This window comes from Carcharodon carcharias, chromosome 2, assembly GCF_017639515.1.
Source record: "Carcharodon carcharias isolate sCarCar2 chromosome 2, sCarCar2.pri, whole genome shotgun sequence".
NCBI lineage: Eukaryota > Metazoa > Chordata > Chondrichthyes > Lamniformes > Lamnidae > Carcharodon > Carcharodon carcharias.
Genome location: NC_054468.1, coordinates 88,315,876 through 88,333,204, shown reverse-complemented (window position 1 = coordinate 88,333,204; position 17,329 = coordinate 88,315,876). Strand labels below are relative to the sequence as shown.

The following is a 17,329-nucleotide window of genomic DNA, read 5'->3' as shown; positions in this document are numbered from 1 at the left end:
TCTCAGGTAATGAGTTAATGGATGGTAAGATTGGCCTCAGTTGTCCAGGGCCAGTGAGGAGTTGGAAGAAATTCAGCCAGGTTTCCTGCTTTGAATCACTATCCAAGGACCCCCACTCAAGAAAATACATGTGCATTTGTGCCAGATCAGTTTAGTCAGTCTGCCTTCACAAGAGGGGTAGATCTTCCCTCTGTGCAGCAACGTAAAACAAGTAATAGCAAATCAGCAGCTCATTTAAAGTCGATGGAAATAAAAATCTGGAGAGAAGTAAAACAGGCTGCTGACTCGCTATCACCTATTTTATACTAATGTGCAACAACAGGATCTACCCCAAGGAGTAGGGAATAATAGAGAACAATTTTCCCTGCTGAACACACTAAAGCTGATAGACAGAAGGGTCGAGTGATGGAATTATACAGCCTAGCCAGTCTCCACTCAGTCCCATTCTCCTGCCCTTGCCAAATACCCTTTTAAAACTTAGTTCTCAAAAAACTATTCCTCTTTAAAAACAGTTGTGAATTTTGTTTCCTGTATCGTTTTCATGCCTGAATAATCCTCCATATAAAACAAAAACTCTCCTTTCATTCTTTCATTGACAATCTTAAATTTGTGCCCCATTGTTACAAGCAAAACAATGAACAAAAATGTAGGACAAAAAACTGGTCCATCGCAACTATCGCTTAATTCAAAAGTCCATCTTTGTGTTAAAATCCTTCCATGGCCTTACCTCCCAATATCCCTGTAACCTCCTTTGGCCCCTACAACCCCTTTGAGAAACCTGTGTTCCTCCAACTCTTGCCTCCTGTGCATCTTCCATTCCCTTTGTCTCATCACTGGTGGCCATATTTTCTGTCCAGACCCTAAGCTGTTAGATTCCATCCTTAAACCTCTCCTCCATCTCTTCCTTTACGACCCTTCTTAAAATCAACCTCTTTGATTCCCATTACCCTTCCTAGCATCTCCTTCTTTTGCCCAGTGTCAATCTTTGTCTGACCTGGAAAACACTTTTAGGTTTTTCCCGACAAGAAACACTCTATTTAAATACAAGTTGTTGTTGTTTCTATTTCTAAGACTATCCCCTGCGAGGTCATCCAAAAACACAACATTAGTTTCACAGGCATGCTGACGATACTCAACTCTATTTCGCACCCCCACCTTCCCACCCCCGGCCCCCATGTCTCTGGAGCCCTTCACTGTCTCCAATTTGTCACACTGCTTGTCTGACATCCAATATCTGATGAGCAAAAATTTTCTCTAACTAAATATTGGGAAGACAGAAGCCATTGACTTTGCGCCCCAATACCAACTTCATTCCCTTCAACCTTTTCCAAGCTTGGCAACAGTCTTAAGCAGAGCAAGACTGTTAGCAACCTTGCTGTTGTGTTGTCCTAGAGGTGCGCTTCCGGCCACATCTCCACACTGTTAGGAAATAGAGATAGCTTAAGTAAATTATATTTGTATTTGTTAGGAATGAGTTTAAGCTTTAAAGTTTAAGTTCGATTTGTATTTCTGCATTTGCGTGTTAAGAAAGGTCAAATTGAGTTTTAGTTTCATTTTAAAAGTTGCCTACATTTCTAATTTGAGTTTACAACTCTAAGAGAAGCTAAGCAAGAGTAGGAAAAACAGCGCTGTTGCCTAGCAACAGGGATCCAGAGAGCCAGGCCCCTCCCACAGAGAAACTAAAGTTCAGTTTGAAGCCAGGATTCAAGAGAGCTTGGACACAGGGAGAGGGAGCTGCAGAGTGAGAACAGATTTCTTAAAAGAACCAAAAGGCCCCAAGGACAAAGGAGTGAAACAAAAACAGGGGAAAGTCCCAAGCAGACCTTCTAGTCAAAGGAAGGACAGGAACTTGGAAAAGGCGCTGTTAATGAAGTTAAGAGTAAGGAGCAGAGAGAAAGGCACCAAGCTTCAGATTTAAAGAGATAAAAGCTGCAGAAAGCAGATTTAAAGCAAGAACAGTTTATAACAGGCAAGAAGGCCCAAAGAGACGGCTGAAGCTCTGTAACTCTTTGCTATGGGCATGTGAAGCAGTAGTGTACTGTTGACAGCTGAGGCAGTGAGAGAGAGATTGCGTGGAAGACAGCTTGAATGCATGTGGTGACCCATGGAAGAGGAACATCGAAAGGAGAGTTCAAAACCCTGGGGCTGAACACTTGCGAAAGGTATCTGAGAGAAAGCATTGGTTTGGGAGAAGATTCCAAAGCGTGTCCTTGGAGAGTGGAGGTTGGAACTCCTTGTGTGAAAGACAGAATGACAGAGTGCAGTGAGACGAGTTGGCTCATGGTGGGACAAGCGTCTAGGGGGAGCAGATGAGAGATCTATAGCATCTTTTTGGGGTGGCATCTGTCACTTGGTTTCAGAGTGTGGTGTGTCTAACCACGGGTCACCTATTGGTTTACATGGACTATGTACTTACTGTGAACATTAGAGGAGAAGATAGCTTTTGTAACTTGTGTTATCCTTACAAATCTGTATTTATCTTTAAAGGTACAGTTGTGAGTGAAGGAGTATTGCAATATAGTTAATCTTTTCTTGTTTAATAATTGTTTTATCCTTTTGTTAAAAGTTTATCAGCTGACTTCTGTGACTATTCATTAGCTACTCTCCACATATCTAAACAAACAATTAAAAATTAGGATCTATCAAGCTGGGTTGCACCCTGGGATCAGGCTTGTCCAGGGGTAATCTCAGCTGGGATCATAACAACACCGTCACCAAGACTGCCCACTTCCACTTCTAACATTGATCAACTCTGACCCTGCCTCAGCTGATCTGCTGCTGAAACTCTCATCCATGTTTTTATTTAACCCTATTCTAATTCTCTTCTGCCCAGCCTCCCAACTTCCACCCCACATAAATTTATGCTCATCCAAATGCCTGCTGCCTGTATCTTAACTGGCTCCAAATCTCATTCACCCACCAGACAGGGATAAGAGAGGACTGAAGCCCCCGTTCCCTTCCCTTACTGTCCATAACCAGTGTGTTTTTGAAAGGAAGATGTGTCTGTTTCTTAACCTCTGAGTGTACAATCAATTTGAATAACCAGAAGCAAGCTTTTCATGCGTTTAAATATAGAGGATTATTAATTCATACATTCACCTTGAAAATTAATCTCTTCATCACTTACTCATGCATCACCCACACACACACACAAACACACACAGAAAATACAGTTAAAGAGGATAGTTTACTTTTGCAAGTCACAAATGAAGGAATAGTTCATAAATCCTGGTGTTGGCTCAGCTTGGTGCAGGCCTGTTGAACAAGTGGCTCTTTTCCACTCTTGAAGGGTAGCTAGGAGAATTTAATATCCAAAGTTGTATATCAAAGTCATTACAGGATTCCCTCGAAGAGGGGGATTTTCAGTAAGTCACAAAATTATTTGCTTGTTGTTTTATTACTAGGGTGTCAGTTTTCTGTACTGTTGGCTTTGTAAAGGAACAAGCTTTGAGAACTTATGATGTTGCAGTCTACAGTTTTAAAGCATAAATGCAGACTGGTTTCTCCCTAGTTTTTGGGGTAATAAGATTCATTAAATGTGGTCAGTTTCAGTCATGTGACCACATGATCAGTACTTCTTTTGTCCACCCAGGATGATGTGAAATTAGAAGCCATTGCTGCACAATAGGGTATAGATGGTGGCTATCCACAGCTACTTATGATGACCTTGTTTCTCTACAGTTTTTTTTGTTAAGCTTTGAGTTTGGAGACAATGGGTCTAGGAGGCCATAGATTTTGAGTTTTGGGTAAGTCCATATGCAATAGGATGTGTGAATTCCACAAATAGTTTTGTCTGGGTATGTCCATTCAAGGGGGGCACTCCACCCATGGTCATTCAATTAGGAAATTTCCGAAGACTTGAAGTCATTTTGAGTCTGCGCAGAAATTACAAAAGCTACTTGACGCTTGCAGCCATCTTAGCAGCCTTTTAATGTTAATTTTTAAAAGAAAAAGTATTCCAACAATTGTATACTGGATGCGGCCCATGTTTACAGTTATGAATATGACTTACTTTTACTGGTCATGGCACTGTGCTTGTTGATGTTAACTAGCTCACCATGCAAGTATGCATCAATTTCAAAATCCTCATCTTTGATTTCAAATCTTTCCATTGCCTTCCCCTTCCCTATATTCGTTATCTCCCCCAACCTGACAAGCTTCTAAACACCATGCACTCCTCAAATTCTGACCTCTTGCGCATTCATGATTTTATTCGCTCCAGCATTGCAGGCCGTGCTTTCAGCTACCTGGGCCCTAAGCTTTGGAATTTCCTCCCTAAACCTCTCCATCTTTCCACCTTTCTCTCCTCTTTTAAGAAGTTCCCTGAAACCTTTGATCAACCTTTTAGTCATCTGTCCTGATTGCTCTTTCTGCGCTTAAGTATCAAAAATGTTTTAATTGGTATTGCCCTTGTTATGTGCCTTTGGATGTTTTACTAAATGCACTATATGAATGGAAGTTATTTTTGTTGCTGTTGTCTCCTATAGTTATGACGTCTTGTGCATCAGGTCAAGAGACTCCCTACCCTGCTCAGTGCCATCTAGTCTCCTGGGGGAGGCAAAAAGCCAGATCAAAAACACAATGCCGTTTAGGAGAAATCAAATGTGCAAAATTCCTCCCTGAATCCTTCAGGTGATCAAAGCTAGTCCAGGAATCCACGTTGGTCATGACTGACGTTAATTGGTACCCACTTCTAGCATGCTGCAATCTCCACTCCAGCCAGGAACTAGTCCAGCTCTCCCTTTAGGTACGCAATGAATCAGCAGGTACATCAGAGCTGTGTCCACCAGACCTGGGTTCCACCAGCACAGAATATTATGATAGGGGACTCCGTCCCTCCCTCACTCTTATGGATCTTAAGTATGAAATTCCGATAGCACAAAACAACCAGAGTCTACAGATTACCAATCAATTAGTAGCCTGGACACATAATTAATTGTATTGACTAGTTAACAATGGAAGAGCAAGCTGGTTGAAATGAGACCTGGAGAGGTCATGCTAGTGCTCAAGGGAAATTCTTCAAGGCTGGAATTAAGGTGCACGGTGCAGGAAACACCTCGAAAGTCCTTACCATAATTACCACTAAGTGTTCTTTTGCCTACCTTGCATGAAGTTCTGCCTTGTCCACGTCACACTTGGTCTGTAGTTGAATCATCTCTTTGACCTTGTCACGGAGCTGCTGTTCAAGCCTTCCACTTTGCACTGTGTGCTTCTCCAGTGTAGAAGTAGTACTTGCCTGAGACATGCGTAAGTTGGAGTCCAGGTTCAAGCAGGCGGTCTGCAGGTGCCGAGAGGTCCGAGCAACATCAGCTTTCACGTCCAGGAGGCTCCTGAGAAGTTGGGGGGGTTGGGGAACAAACAAACAGGCCCTTGGTCATCTAATGCCCGTTACAGTACAAAGGCAATCAGTGTTAGTGTTTGTCAAAATCAAGGAACGAAACTGCAAATTATGAACACTGATCTTTCTGTCTCCCACACGTGGCTCAGCAAGTTTAGCCACTGAGCAGCAGGAACATACAGAATGATTGAGGGTTGGAGGATTGGATTATAAGGTGCGATTATGTAAATTTGTCATTTTCTAACTGGAAGAGAAAAGGTTTGGAGGTCATATGATTGCCGTTTTTAGGATACTAAAGAGTATTTTTGAAAATAGAGATATGCTGTTGAAGCTTTTCATTTTCAATCATCAGGACAAATACAAGAATGCCAAATTTCCAAGGGAGAAATAATTTCATGCAATATGAGAAAAGGGGGATGATTGGTTGGCGAGTCGACTCTGATTGGTTAACGCATTGCCAGGGAGAATGCACCAGGAAACTATCATCTCCTACACTTCTGTCTAATTTTTAAAAAGGTGCTTGCCTGGACATATTCCTTCTGCCTGCAGAGGCCAGGTCCCTGCAGTTGAATGTATGTAGCTTCTAGTAGTCCTAAATGAGTCACTTTCTGAGCCCGGTGAATAATCTTAAATTGGTTGTTATTGTAGTTATTATCACACTCAGGGTTGTTCAGCAAATGCTGTCCAATCACGGAATCATATCTAACATTAGGCATTATGTTCTGAGTTTTGCAAGCATGGGCTGGTTGAATATGGTCAGTACTCTGCCTATTGTGAACAGCTGGAGGATCTGCTGTTTGATACCATCTGCCAGTCACTGGGAGGTACAGCCTGTGTACCTGGCATCTTGCTGGCATGAAATTCACATACGATATTGCTCACTTGTGTGGTAGGCAGAAAGTCTTTTTGGCGTAATGGCAGCATCCTGTTATTGGAGAATACCATTTGTGTTGCTATTGCATTGTAGCAGCATGAAACAGCTAGCTTCACCTGTTGCACAAATGTTTTAAGATACCTTACCTTTTCAGGTAATTTGGGCTGAAATTGACAGCCTTGGGCCCATTCATGACTATATATGATACACAGCGAGCAATGATCTGATTGAGATAGCCACTATCCCACAGGATAGCTTTGCTGAGCCCTATTTTGGCATCAAGCTTGCATGGTGAATAAATGACTTGGAGCCTATTTATGAGATTGCCAATAAGGCCAATCTTATAGCACATGGAATTGTCGGAATCTCAAGCATATATTGACAAGTGAAGGTAGGTTTGTGGTAGAGAGTGGTAGAGAACCATTCAGCAGATTTCACAACTAGCACGTTGAGGATAGGGACTGCTACTCCATTTCAAAGGTGAATTTGAGTGCAGGATGGAGCCCATTAAGTTGTGTAATGTGAGGAACCTGTTTTTGGAAAAATTGAAGGACATTGAATTTTGGACATTCTTCCTCCTGAGCTATTTTTAAACAAAGTTTGCAATATTAATTTGGGGCTGTAAATATGCCATTTTTCAAGAAACCACGGGTCAACGGATGCATGTCCAGCGGGGAACACCTGGAGAAGGAAGAGATACTTTGTATATATAAGTTAACAAAGAACTACTGTTGCCAGGCTAAAGATTCTTGCAGAATGGTTAAAACACCTGGCCAAGAGAAGTATCCTTTGAACATCTTAGTCTAAAAGGCTCTCAGTCAGAGTTAGCGTGTGGATGCCCTAGAAGCAGGCTGCAAGAAAAGACACTCTCTTTCCCTCTCTCTGCCCCACCTTTGTGTTACATGCAATCCAGAGTGAGTTAACTTTCCTCAGAAACGTCTCATCGGATAAGTTATTTTGTGATAAGTTGTGATAAGTAAGAGTCGTCAAGGGCAGTTTGACCAGAAAATGTCTGAAGGAACTATTGTGACCAGAATTCTGTTAGATTATCAACATTGAGATTTCTTCAGATTTTATCCTTTTAAAAGAAATGCTCCCATACTCCAGTCTCTGCATGGAACTGTTTTTGTTTTGTGTTTGTGTGTATGGGGTGCATGGGGGTTCGAATATCTATTTTTTTTAAAAAGGGGAAAATCGTTACGCTTCTAAGCTACAACTCGTATGTTAGCCAGTTTATTAACTTGTTTTTAAAAAGCAGTTTGTTTTATAATAAATCAATTATTTTTATGTTTAGTGAAAGAAGCCTGGTTAGAATGTTTTTATGCTGGGATTAACAGCGTCAAAGGTAAATAATTGGCCAGCATTTTGGGTGAATTAAACATTTGAACTATTTTTACAACCTGTGGAGAAGTGGGGCTAGAATTAACTGCGCACTCCTCCTATCTTGGTCTGTAACAGTAAGGAAATTCTTACATGCAGCTGCAGATTCAAACAAAGCAAATGTATCATCTACTTATGGGGAATATGCAAGGGGTAGGAGGTTAGGGGTCATTCCATTGAAAATGCATTTCTCACAGAAACCGAAAAAAATGTTAACATGAGCTGGGCCTAGAGGAGATTCCATGGCAACATCATCTATTTGGGCATAGACAGTGTCATTAAAAGATTAACTCAACTGCGCGAGTTGCTAAGTTCCTAGGTTCAATGAACAAAAATTCAGAAAATGGCAGCGCATCTAGACTGCCATGATATGGTGATGCATTGCAAGTGTCACTGGCTCCCTTGAGATGGCGCCTTTGGCAGCGCAATGCTCCCTCAGTGCTGTGCCGGAATGCCAGTCTTAATTTTTGTGCTCAAGTATTGGAATGGGACTTGAATCTGGAACATTCTGACTCAAAAACAAGAGTGCTACCAATTGAACCATAGTAGAAGGCAAAATAAATGGATCTTGTTTTATTTTATCTAGCAATCTCTCTGTTCCTGTAAAGAAGATGCCAAGTGCTATGCTGGGTTAATTGAAGCTAGTCAGGAGTAACCATGGTTGTACCTAATGCTTTAAATTAGGGAGGATTTCTTCTTTCTTGCTGTGACCATGATCCAGTCCCATCCATCAGCTAACAGGACTTACCGCTCCGTCCCACTCCTCAAACCAGTGAGCTCACTGCGGACCGTAGCTATCTGCTGCCATAGTGTCAGCAGCCTGCCGTGCTCACCATGAGGGCGCAAGCCATAGGTCTGAAAAATACAAGAGACAAAGTAGTTTTTTTCCTGATAGCTTCTGTTTCTTTTAACATTGCCATTCAAAGGGCAATGAACAGAAGTCTTTGTTAACATTGAGTAAGACAATTTTTAACAGTATACCATGGAAAGTTTGTCCTGAAAATAGCAGTTGTTACTTTAAAAGAGTTCCTTCGAAGGAATGGTGTGGTGTGTTACAATCACTCAGGAAGTCTATGTTTCTGTGACAACAAATGAATATTGTAGTCTGAAGCTATCAATATTGATGGTAGAGGCTCCAACACTCTTTCCATCGCATGACTGACCAGGAATCTCTCCTGCTCTTACTGCATGACATTGGTATCTTTGTGGGCTTTATGAATGCAGCTACCTTGGCCATCAAATCCTAGGGTGAGACTCAAAACTGGAGCTTTTTGCTTAGAGGCAGGGATGCTGACCACTGCACCACAGTTCACCTGAGAAGACCTCGTAAACCTAGACATTTTAGACAACGTACTCTGCCTGTCACCTGGAGGAATGACTGGAACAGGTGAAAGGGGTGGAGGATGGGGATATGGACGGGAATATGCTGCTGATTGGGCAGGCTATTGTGTTTATAATAGGTCAGTACATGTTAACATTCTTGCTTCTGATTGGTTGAGTGTGGAATGGATGGTAATATGCTTCTTGAACAAGGGAAGCCAGGTGTCACTGATAAGAAGTCTTGGGAGATGGTATGGTTTTGGCAGATTTCCAAGGCCTCTCTGAAGAGGTATGCATGCTAGTGCATGATGGATGAGACAAGTCTAGGGTTGGACCATTGGATGTGATGGTTACAAAGCTGAGTGTGTTTGACAATAGCTGACTTGTCCCATTCATTGCATTTGAAGTAGGTTTGATGCTCCTTAAGTCTAACATGTAGATTGTGGCCTGTTTACCCAATGTAGACAGGTCTGCAAGGGCTTACCACAGCAAAACGACCTAAATCCAACATCAACAAAGCAGAGAAAGTAGCATTCAATGACCTTTGTTTACACGCTTCAATCCATATACTTACTGCTGGCAACAGAAATTCCATAGTGACAATGGACCAAGAAGAGAACAACAACAAGATTCAATACCTCCTCAACACAGAAGAACACAAGAAATTCCCCAGAGGCCCTACCCTGGAAAATCAATATCAAGTTACTCTCTCTACACAGAGATAATGTTTATCCGAGGCTCTATGTAATAAACTTCATATTACCTTTCTTTCCTGTCCAATTTTACTTGGACAACCCAAGATACATAGACCAATTTTTTTTTAAATACATTGACAGGATGTGGGCTTCGCTGGCTGGGCCAGCATTAATTGTCCATCCCTAATTATCCTTGAGAAGGTGCTGGTGAGCTGCCTTCTTGAACTGCTGCAGTCCATGTGGTGTAGGTACACCCATAATGCTGTTAGGGAGGGAGTTCCAGGATTCTGACCCAGTGACAGTGAAGGAACTGCGATATATTTCCAAGTCAGAATGGTGAGTGGCCTGAAGGGAAACTTCCAGGTGGTGATGTTCCTGTGCGTCTGCTGCCCTTGTTCTTCTAGAGCGGACCTGGGTTTGGAAGGTGCCATCAAAGGAAACTGGATGAGTTACTGCAGTGCATCTTATGGATGGTACACATTGCTGCTACTGTGCGCTGGTGGTGGAGGGAGTGAATGTTTGTGTGTGGGGTGCCAATCAAGCGGGCTGCTTTGTTCTGGATGGTGACAAGCTCCTTCAATGTTATTGGAGGTGCTGTCATCCAGGCAAATGGAGAGTATTACATCACACTCCTGACTTGTGCCTTGTCGATGGTGGACAGGCTTTATGAAGTCAGGAGCTGATCCCTATCCTCTGATTTGCTCTTTTAGCCACAGTATTTATATGGCTAGTCAAGTGCAGTTTCTGGTCAATGGTAAACCCCAGGATGTTGGTAGTGGGGAATTCAGCAATGAAGATGCCATTGAATCATCTACTTGGCACTTCTGGCAGAAGATTGTTCCAAATGCTTCACCCTTACCTTTTGCACTGATGTGTTGGGCTCCTCCATCATTGGAGATGGGGATCTTCGTGGAGCCACCTCCTCCTGTGAGTTGCTTAATTGTCCACCACTATACATGACTGGATATGGCAGGACTGCAAAGCTTAGAGCTCATCTGTTCGTTGTGGAATTGCTGAGCTCTTTCTTTCACTTATTGCTTAGTTGTTTGGCACACAAGTAGCCATGTGCAGCTTCACCAAGCTTACACCTCATTTATAAGTTTGCCTGGTGACTCTCCATTGAACCAGAGTTGATCCCCTAGCTTGGTGGTAATGGTAGAATGGGGGTTATGCCAGGCCATGAGGTTACAGATTGTGGCTGATTACAATTCTGCTGCTGCTGATGGCCCACAGCACCTCAAAGTTGCCCAGTCTTAAGTTGCTAGATCTGTTCAAAATCTATCCCATTTAGCACAGGTTAGTGCCACACAACACAATGGAGGGTATCCTCAAAGCGAAGACCGGACTTCGTCTCTATAAGGACTGTGCAGTGGTCACGCCTATCGATACTGTCATGGGCAGATGCATCTGCCATAGTCAGGTTGGTGAGGACGAGGTCAAGTATGTTTTTCACTCTAATTGGTTCCCTGTTGTTGAATCCCTCTCCACCTGCTGCAGTCCCAGTCAAGCAGTTATGTCCTTTAGGACCCAGCCAGCTCAATCGGTTGTGGTGCTACCAATCCCGTCTTGGTGATGGACATTGAAGTTCCTCACCCAGGGTACATTCTATGCCCTTGCCACCCTCAGTGCTTCCTCCAAGTGGTGTTCAACATGGAGGAGCACTGATTCATCAGCTGAGCGGCAGGGGTGAGGCGGCGGTGGTGGTGCAGCGGGGGGTGGTGGTGGGTGCAGTATGTGGCAATCAGCAGGAGGTTTCCTTGCCCATATTTAACCTGCTGCAATGAGACTTTATGGGGCCCAGAGTCGATACTGAGGACTTCCAGGGCAACTCCCTCCTGACTGTATACCACTGTGATGCCACCTCTAATGGGTCTATCCTGCCGGTGGGACAGGACATATCCAGAGATGGTGATGGTCATGCTCTACTAAGACTGATCATCTCCATTAAAGGTTCTCCAATATACATGACGGTTCAACACCTAGCCAGAATTCTCCAGTCATTAATGGGGAAATGCACACACCACATCACAAATTCTAAACATTTCATTAAGGGGATACAGCAAATCATAATAATCTTGTCAGTAACAATGGTGAGTTTTGACGTTGAGTCACTTATCATCAATGAACCCATCTCAGAAGCTTGTCTTATCATCAAACAATGCTTGGAAGGAGACTTCTCCTTATCCAACAGAACCGCGATGTCATCAGATTGAATCTTCTACTGATGTGCCTAAACTCAGCATCATTCTAATGATGAGGTTCCTATTTCAAACAAATGGTGCTGCTATGGGGTCTCCATTGTCACCAATTGTCACTTACATCTTTATGGACAAGCAGCACTTCAATCAACTAGCCTTCAAACTAGACTCTGGCTTTGATATGTAGATGACACTTATGTCAAATGGCTAGATGATAGGAAAGAATTTCATAGTTTCCTACAACACCTTAAAAATCAATATTTGAGTATTAATTTTACTGTGGAAATGGAACATTCCACACCACTTCTTGATGTTCCCATCATCAAGTCTCATCGTGGCACACCAATACATCAAGTCTACCGTAAACCCACACACTGACAGATACCATCATCCTACTTTCAATCATCCCTCCACCCTCCAATTGGTTTACAACACCCTCATTAGAAGGGCCTATTCCATCAGTGACAAGAAACATCCACAAGAACTTTGCAATATCAAGCCTATACATTAGCTTAATGGGTTCTCTTCACACAAGATTAACACAAACCTACCTGCTGCTCACTCCATAACAACTATTTCCACAAAGACAAAAGTCAGCTTCCATACATCAGTTCCACCTCACACAGATTACAATGTGTACTCAATCTGCGGATATCAAAGTCCCACACAAGTCATCGAAGGAGCTCCACTCCACCCTTCATACCCACAAAGGCAAGAAGCCATCTTGTAATAAATCATGAATTTACAGCAGACCATGCGATTGTGGACCTGTCTACATTGGGGAAACAGGCTACAGCCTACATATAACTCAAAAAACATCAAGCTCACTTCAAATGCAGTGAATGGGACAAATCAGCTATTGTTAAACACGCTCAACTTAATAAGCATCACATCCAATGATCCAGCTCTAGACTTACCTTACCCTTCATGCATCAGGGAAGCCATGGAGATCTACCAGCGCCACACTGTCCCCCTAGGTAGCAGCCTCCTCATCAGAGACATCTGATTACCCTTACACAAACACATTATCATCCATTCTGCACAGATAACCAATCAGTAACAGGAATTCCAATATGTACTGAACTACTATAAACACAGTAGCCTGGCCAGCAGCAAGATCCTGCCATATTCCCAACCTCCATGATATGTAACTACCTCTTTCTCCTGTTCCAGTCATTCCTCCAGATGATGGGCAGGGCACACTGATATGTTGAGGTCTACCAGCTCTTCTAAGGAACTCTTTTAAGGTAACAGCTGCTCTTCTCAAAGCAATTTTTACATGGTGTAAATGTTAAAATTGTCTTATTTAATGTTACCGCTCAAACCATGAAAACTTTCAAACAACTTTTATGTCTTTGGTGAAATCATTTTAACATGTTTGTTTTCAAATCCCTTAATGTGATTTCAAGGAAAACTCTTGAGCAGGTAAAGACGGGGAATGTTCCAATTTCATTCTCTAGTCAGGTTCTCGCCCACTCCTGACCCATATCTAAATTTAACATGTGCTGGGTATGAGTTTCTGACTACTCCTGGCATCATATTGAGTCTCTAATGGGTATAGGTCCAGAGTACAAAAATGCTGTGGTGACACCGAAGAGCCAATCTTACAAAGATGTGCTCCTAGCAAGGGGCCTTATCCATTATGAGCGTATGTTGGGGAATCACAGATGCATTCCCAACAAATTGCACTTCTGCCAGGAAACTTACGCTCTAGGAATGGAAAAGCTCTTAAATTGAAGCCTCATTAAAAAGGCCTGCAGGATTATTTATGGGTTTTTATTCATTCATGGGACATGGGCATCATGGGCTAGGCCAGCATTAATTGCCCATCCCTAGTTGCCCTTTAGCAGGTACTGGTGAGCTGCCTTCTTGAACCACTGCAGTCCATGTGGTGTAGGTTTACCTACAGTACTGTTAGGGAGGGCGTTCCAGGATGTTGACCCAGTGACAGTGAAGGAATGGCAATATATTTCCAAGTGAGGATGATGAGTGGCCTGGAGGGAGCTTCCAGGTGATGGTGTTCCCATGTGCCCACAGCCCATGTCCTTCTAAATGGTAATGGTCGTGAGTTTGGAAGGTGCTGTTTAAGTAGGCTTGGTGAGTTCCTACAGTGCATCTTGTAGATGGTACACACTGCTGCCACTGTGCATTGGTGGTGGAGAGAATGACTGTTTGAGGATGTGGTGCTAATCAAGTGGGCAGCTTTGTCCTGGATGGTGTCAAATTTCTTGAGTATTGTTGGAGTTGCACTCATCCAGGCAAGTGGAGGGTATTCCATCACACTCCTGACTTGAGCCTTGTAGATAGTGGACAGGCTTTGGGGAGTTAGGAGGTGAGTTACTCACCACAGGATTCCTACTCTCTGACCTGCTCTTGTATTTATAGGCTGGTCGATTTCAGTTTCTGATCATTGATAACCCCCGGAATGTTGATAGTGGGGGATTCAACAATGGTAATGCCATTGATCGTTAAGGGGTGATGGTTAGATTCTCTCTTGTTGGAGATGGTCATTGCCTGGCACTTACGTGTTGTGAATGTTGCTTGCCACTTGCCAGCCCAAGCCTGGATATTGTGCAGGTCTAGTCACGTTTGGACATGGACTGCCTCCGTTTCTGAGGAGTCATGAATGGTGCTGAACATTGTGCAATCATCAGCAAACATCCCCACTTCTGACCTTATGATTGAAAAAAGGTTCAATCTGAAGCTGCAATGAAGCAACTGAAGATGGTTGGGTCGAGGGCACTACCCTGAGGAACTTCTGCAATGATGTCCTGGAACTAAGATCATTGACCTCTAAGAACCACAACCATTTTCCTTTGTGCTTGGTATGATTCCAACCAATGGAGAGCTTTCCCCCTGATTCCCATTGACTCCAGTTTTGCTAGGGCTCCTTGATGCCACACTCAACCAAATGCTGCCTTGGTGTCAAGAGTAGTAACTCACATCTCACCTCTGGAGTTCAGCTCTTTTGTCCAGGTTTGAACCAAGGCTGTAAGGAGGCCAGGAGCTGGGTTACCCTGGTGAAACCCAAACTGAGCGTCAGTGACCAGGTTATTGCTAAGCAAATGCCGCTTGATAGTACTGTTGATGACCCCTTCTATCACTTTACTGATGATCAAGAGTAGATTGATGGGGCAGTAATTGGCCAGATTGGATTTGTCCTGCATTTTGTTTACAGGACATACCTGGGCAATTTTCCACATAGCTGGGTAGATACCAGTGTTGTAGCTGTACTGGAACAGCTTGACTAGGGGCGCAGCAAGTCCTGGAGCACAAGTCTTCAGTACTATTGCTTGAATATTGTAATTTTGCTGTCTCCAGTGCCTTCAGCTGTTTTTTGATGCCATGTGGAGTGATCAAATTGGATAAAAACTGGCATTTGTGATGTTTGGGACCTCTGGAGAATGAGATGGATCATCCATGTGGCACTTCTGGCTGAAGATTGTTGCAAATGCTTCGCCCTTATCTTTTGCACTGATGTGCTGGGCTCCCCCATCATTAAGGATGGGAATATTTGTGGAGCCTCCTCCTCCAGTGAGTTGTTTAATTGTCCACCACCATTCAGTTCTCTCAATTTTGGCATAAGCCCCCAGATGTTAGTAAGGAGGACTTTGCAGGGTCCACAGGGCTGAGTTTGCCACTGTCATTGTCCGTCTGGTTAATAGTTTGGTATAACTGAGTAGCTTGCTAGGTATTTAAGAATCAGCCACATTGCTGCAGGTATGGGGTCATATGTAGGCCAGGTAAGGACAGCAGATTTCCTACCCTAAAGGGCATTAGTGAACCAGGTTTTTACAACGACCAACAATGGTTTCATGGCCCTCATTAGACTTTTAATTCCAGATACTCATTGAATTTAAATTCCAGCATCTGCTGTGATGGCATTCAAACCCGGGACCCCAGAGTATTACCCTGGGTCTCTGGATTACCAGTCCAGTGACAATACCATTATGCCACTGCCTCCCCTTATTTAATTGCTTTGCATCTTCACACACTTTTCCCTTGGGAATAATGAAGAAGCGTTGGAAGGATTAGCAGGCCGATTAGCAGCCATTCATGGGTGTGAGGGGGTGGGAAGGGGGAGAACTGAAAATATCTTCTTGCTGTAACAAAAAGAGTACCGAGGGCATTATATCTTCAAGGTAAAGGTTTTCCTGTGTTGTCCGACTGTGATACTGGCACTGGTAACAGGAAAGTGTTCCATTTCCCAGCACTGACGACCATTACCACAATGAGCGCACAAAATAAAACAGACAGAGAAAAACAATAAGGAAGGAACCAGCTTGGGTTTGCACTGGGGGTCCTCCTATTACAACCCAAGCAGACTGTCTCACAAGTATGGTTGCCACAGCAGCACTTTCACTTTGTGTCTTATAAGACTGTCCACCAGGGTTGCATAGAAATGAGAACGCGTGATACCACTGACTAATTCTGGACAGATAGCTACCTCCTGTTCCCACCGCTGCTTCATTTCTCTGTGCTCTAGTTCATTTCTTGCTTTGCCGAAATCAACGGTGATCTTGCGGATATCCTCAGCAAGCTTCTGATTGGCTGTGTTGGCCTGTTCCAGTTGCTCCCGCAACATGGCGTTAACCTGGGTCAGGCTGCTGCTTCTGTTTCAGAGAAATTAAACCTGATCACAATCTGTACAGATTCTGGCACTCTGATCCTGATTTGTACCAGTTATTTTTTTCTCTTCCTTTCAATTTTAATTTGTTAATTTACATTTAAGATGTCATTGTTTAGTCTGAGTTTGCTGATATTGGCTATGTATTTGTCCTGCATGTGCAGGATTATTCTTTTATAGGTGCTTCATTTGTCTTCTACTGAAACGTGAGCAAATCATCATCCTCCCATCCATTTGCCTCAATTCTTTGCTCAGCTCTTTAAATTTAGTTCTTTTGAAGTTATAAGCATGGTTCCTGGTCTTTTAGTAGTTAACTTTGATCATTTGGTGCTGTGATTTCCATTTCCTGTTCGTTGTCTGGGTCATTTGCAAATACTGAATGAAGCTGAACACTGCCTCTCTTGGCTTTCCTTATGCATTGACTCTGTTTCAGCTGCTAATAGTGGCTTCTGGTTGGCAAGTCTGTCTTTTTACTCACAACAAAAGCACAATGATGAAGATGCATTCATTCACTTTGTCCTTTCCACTCAGTCTTCCAATTATTTTCTGCTACTTTGTCACACATAATTTCCTGTCTCAAAAGTAGACATTTACCCACTGTTGATATTGCCCTGAAGGTCAAATCTAGGAGACACCAGACTATGGCCAAGGATGGCTCACTATCATGGTATGTTCTCACTTGCGTGGCTGAGGTTCAGTTCTCCACTGTGCTTGGGCTAGGTGAAGAAGGGAGAGATTGTGTTGACCCTTGGGAGGAATGGAGGGTGGGGGTAGGGAGGATTGTTAGTGATTCTGACAAGTCATTGGAAGGACAAGGTTGGTAATTGTGCTGACTTGTGGAGGGTGGAGTTTGGTAACTATAAAATTCATTGAGTGAAGGATGCTGATTTTGCTGAA

General features: G+C 43.2%; 1 protein-coding gene across 1 annotated transcript in view; it reads right to left on the bottom strand.

Moving 5' to 3' along the window:
• Window positions 1-17,329, bottom strand: part of crocc2 (ciliary rootlet coiled-coil, rootletin family member 2) — a 300,592-nt gene that overhangs the window by 179,970 nt on the left and 103,293 nt on the right. Inside the window, exons 7-9 of the mRNA XM_041205725.1 lie at window positions 16,253-16,418; window positions 8,341-8,447; window positions 5,103-5,330 (exon numbers count right to left, since the gene is read on the bottom strand). Of these exons, the coding sequence (XP_041061659.1) occupies window positions 5,103-5,330; window positions 8,341-8,447; window positions 16,253-16,418 (501 nt within the window). The remainder of the gene's footprint in view (window positions 1-5,102; window positions 5,331-8,340; window positions 8,448-16,252; window positions 16,419-17,329) is intronic.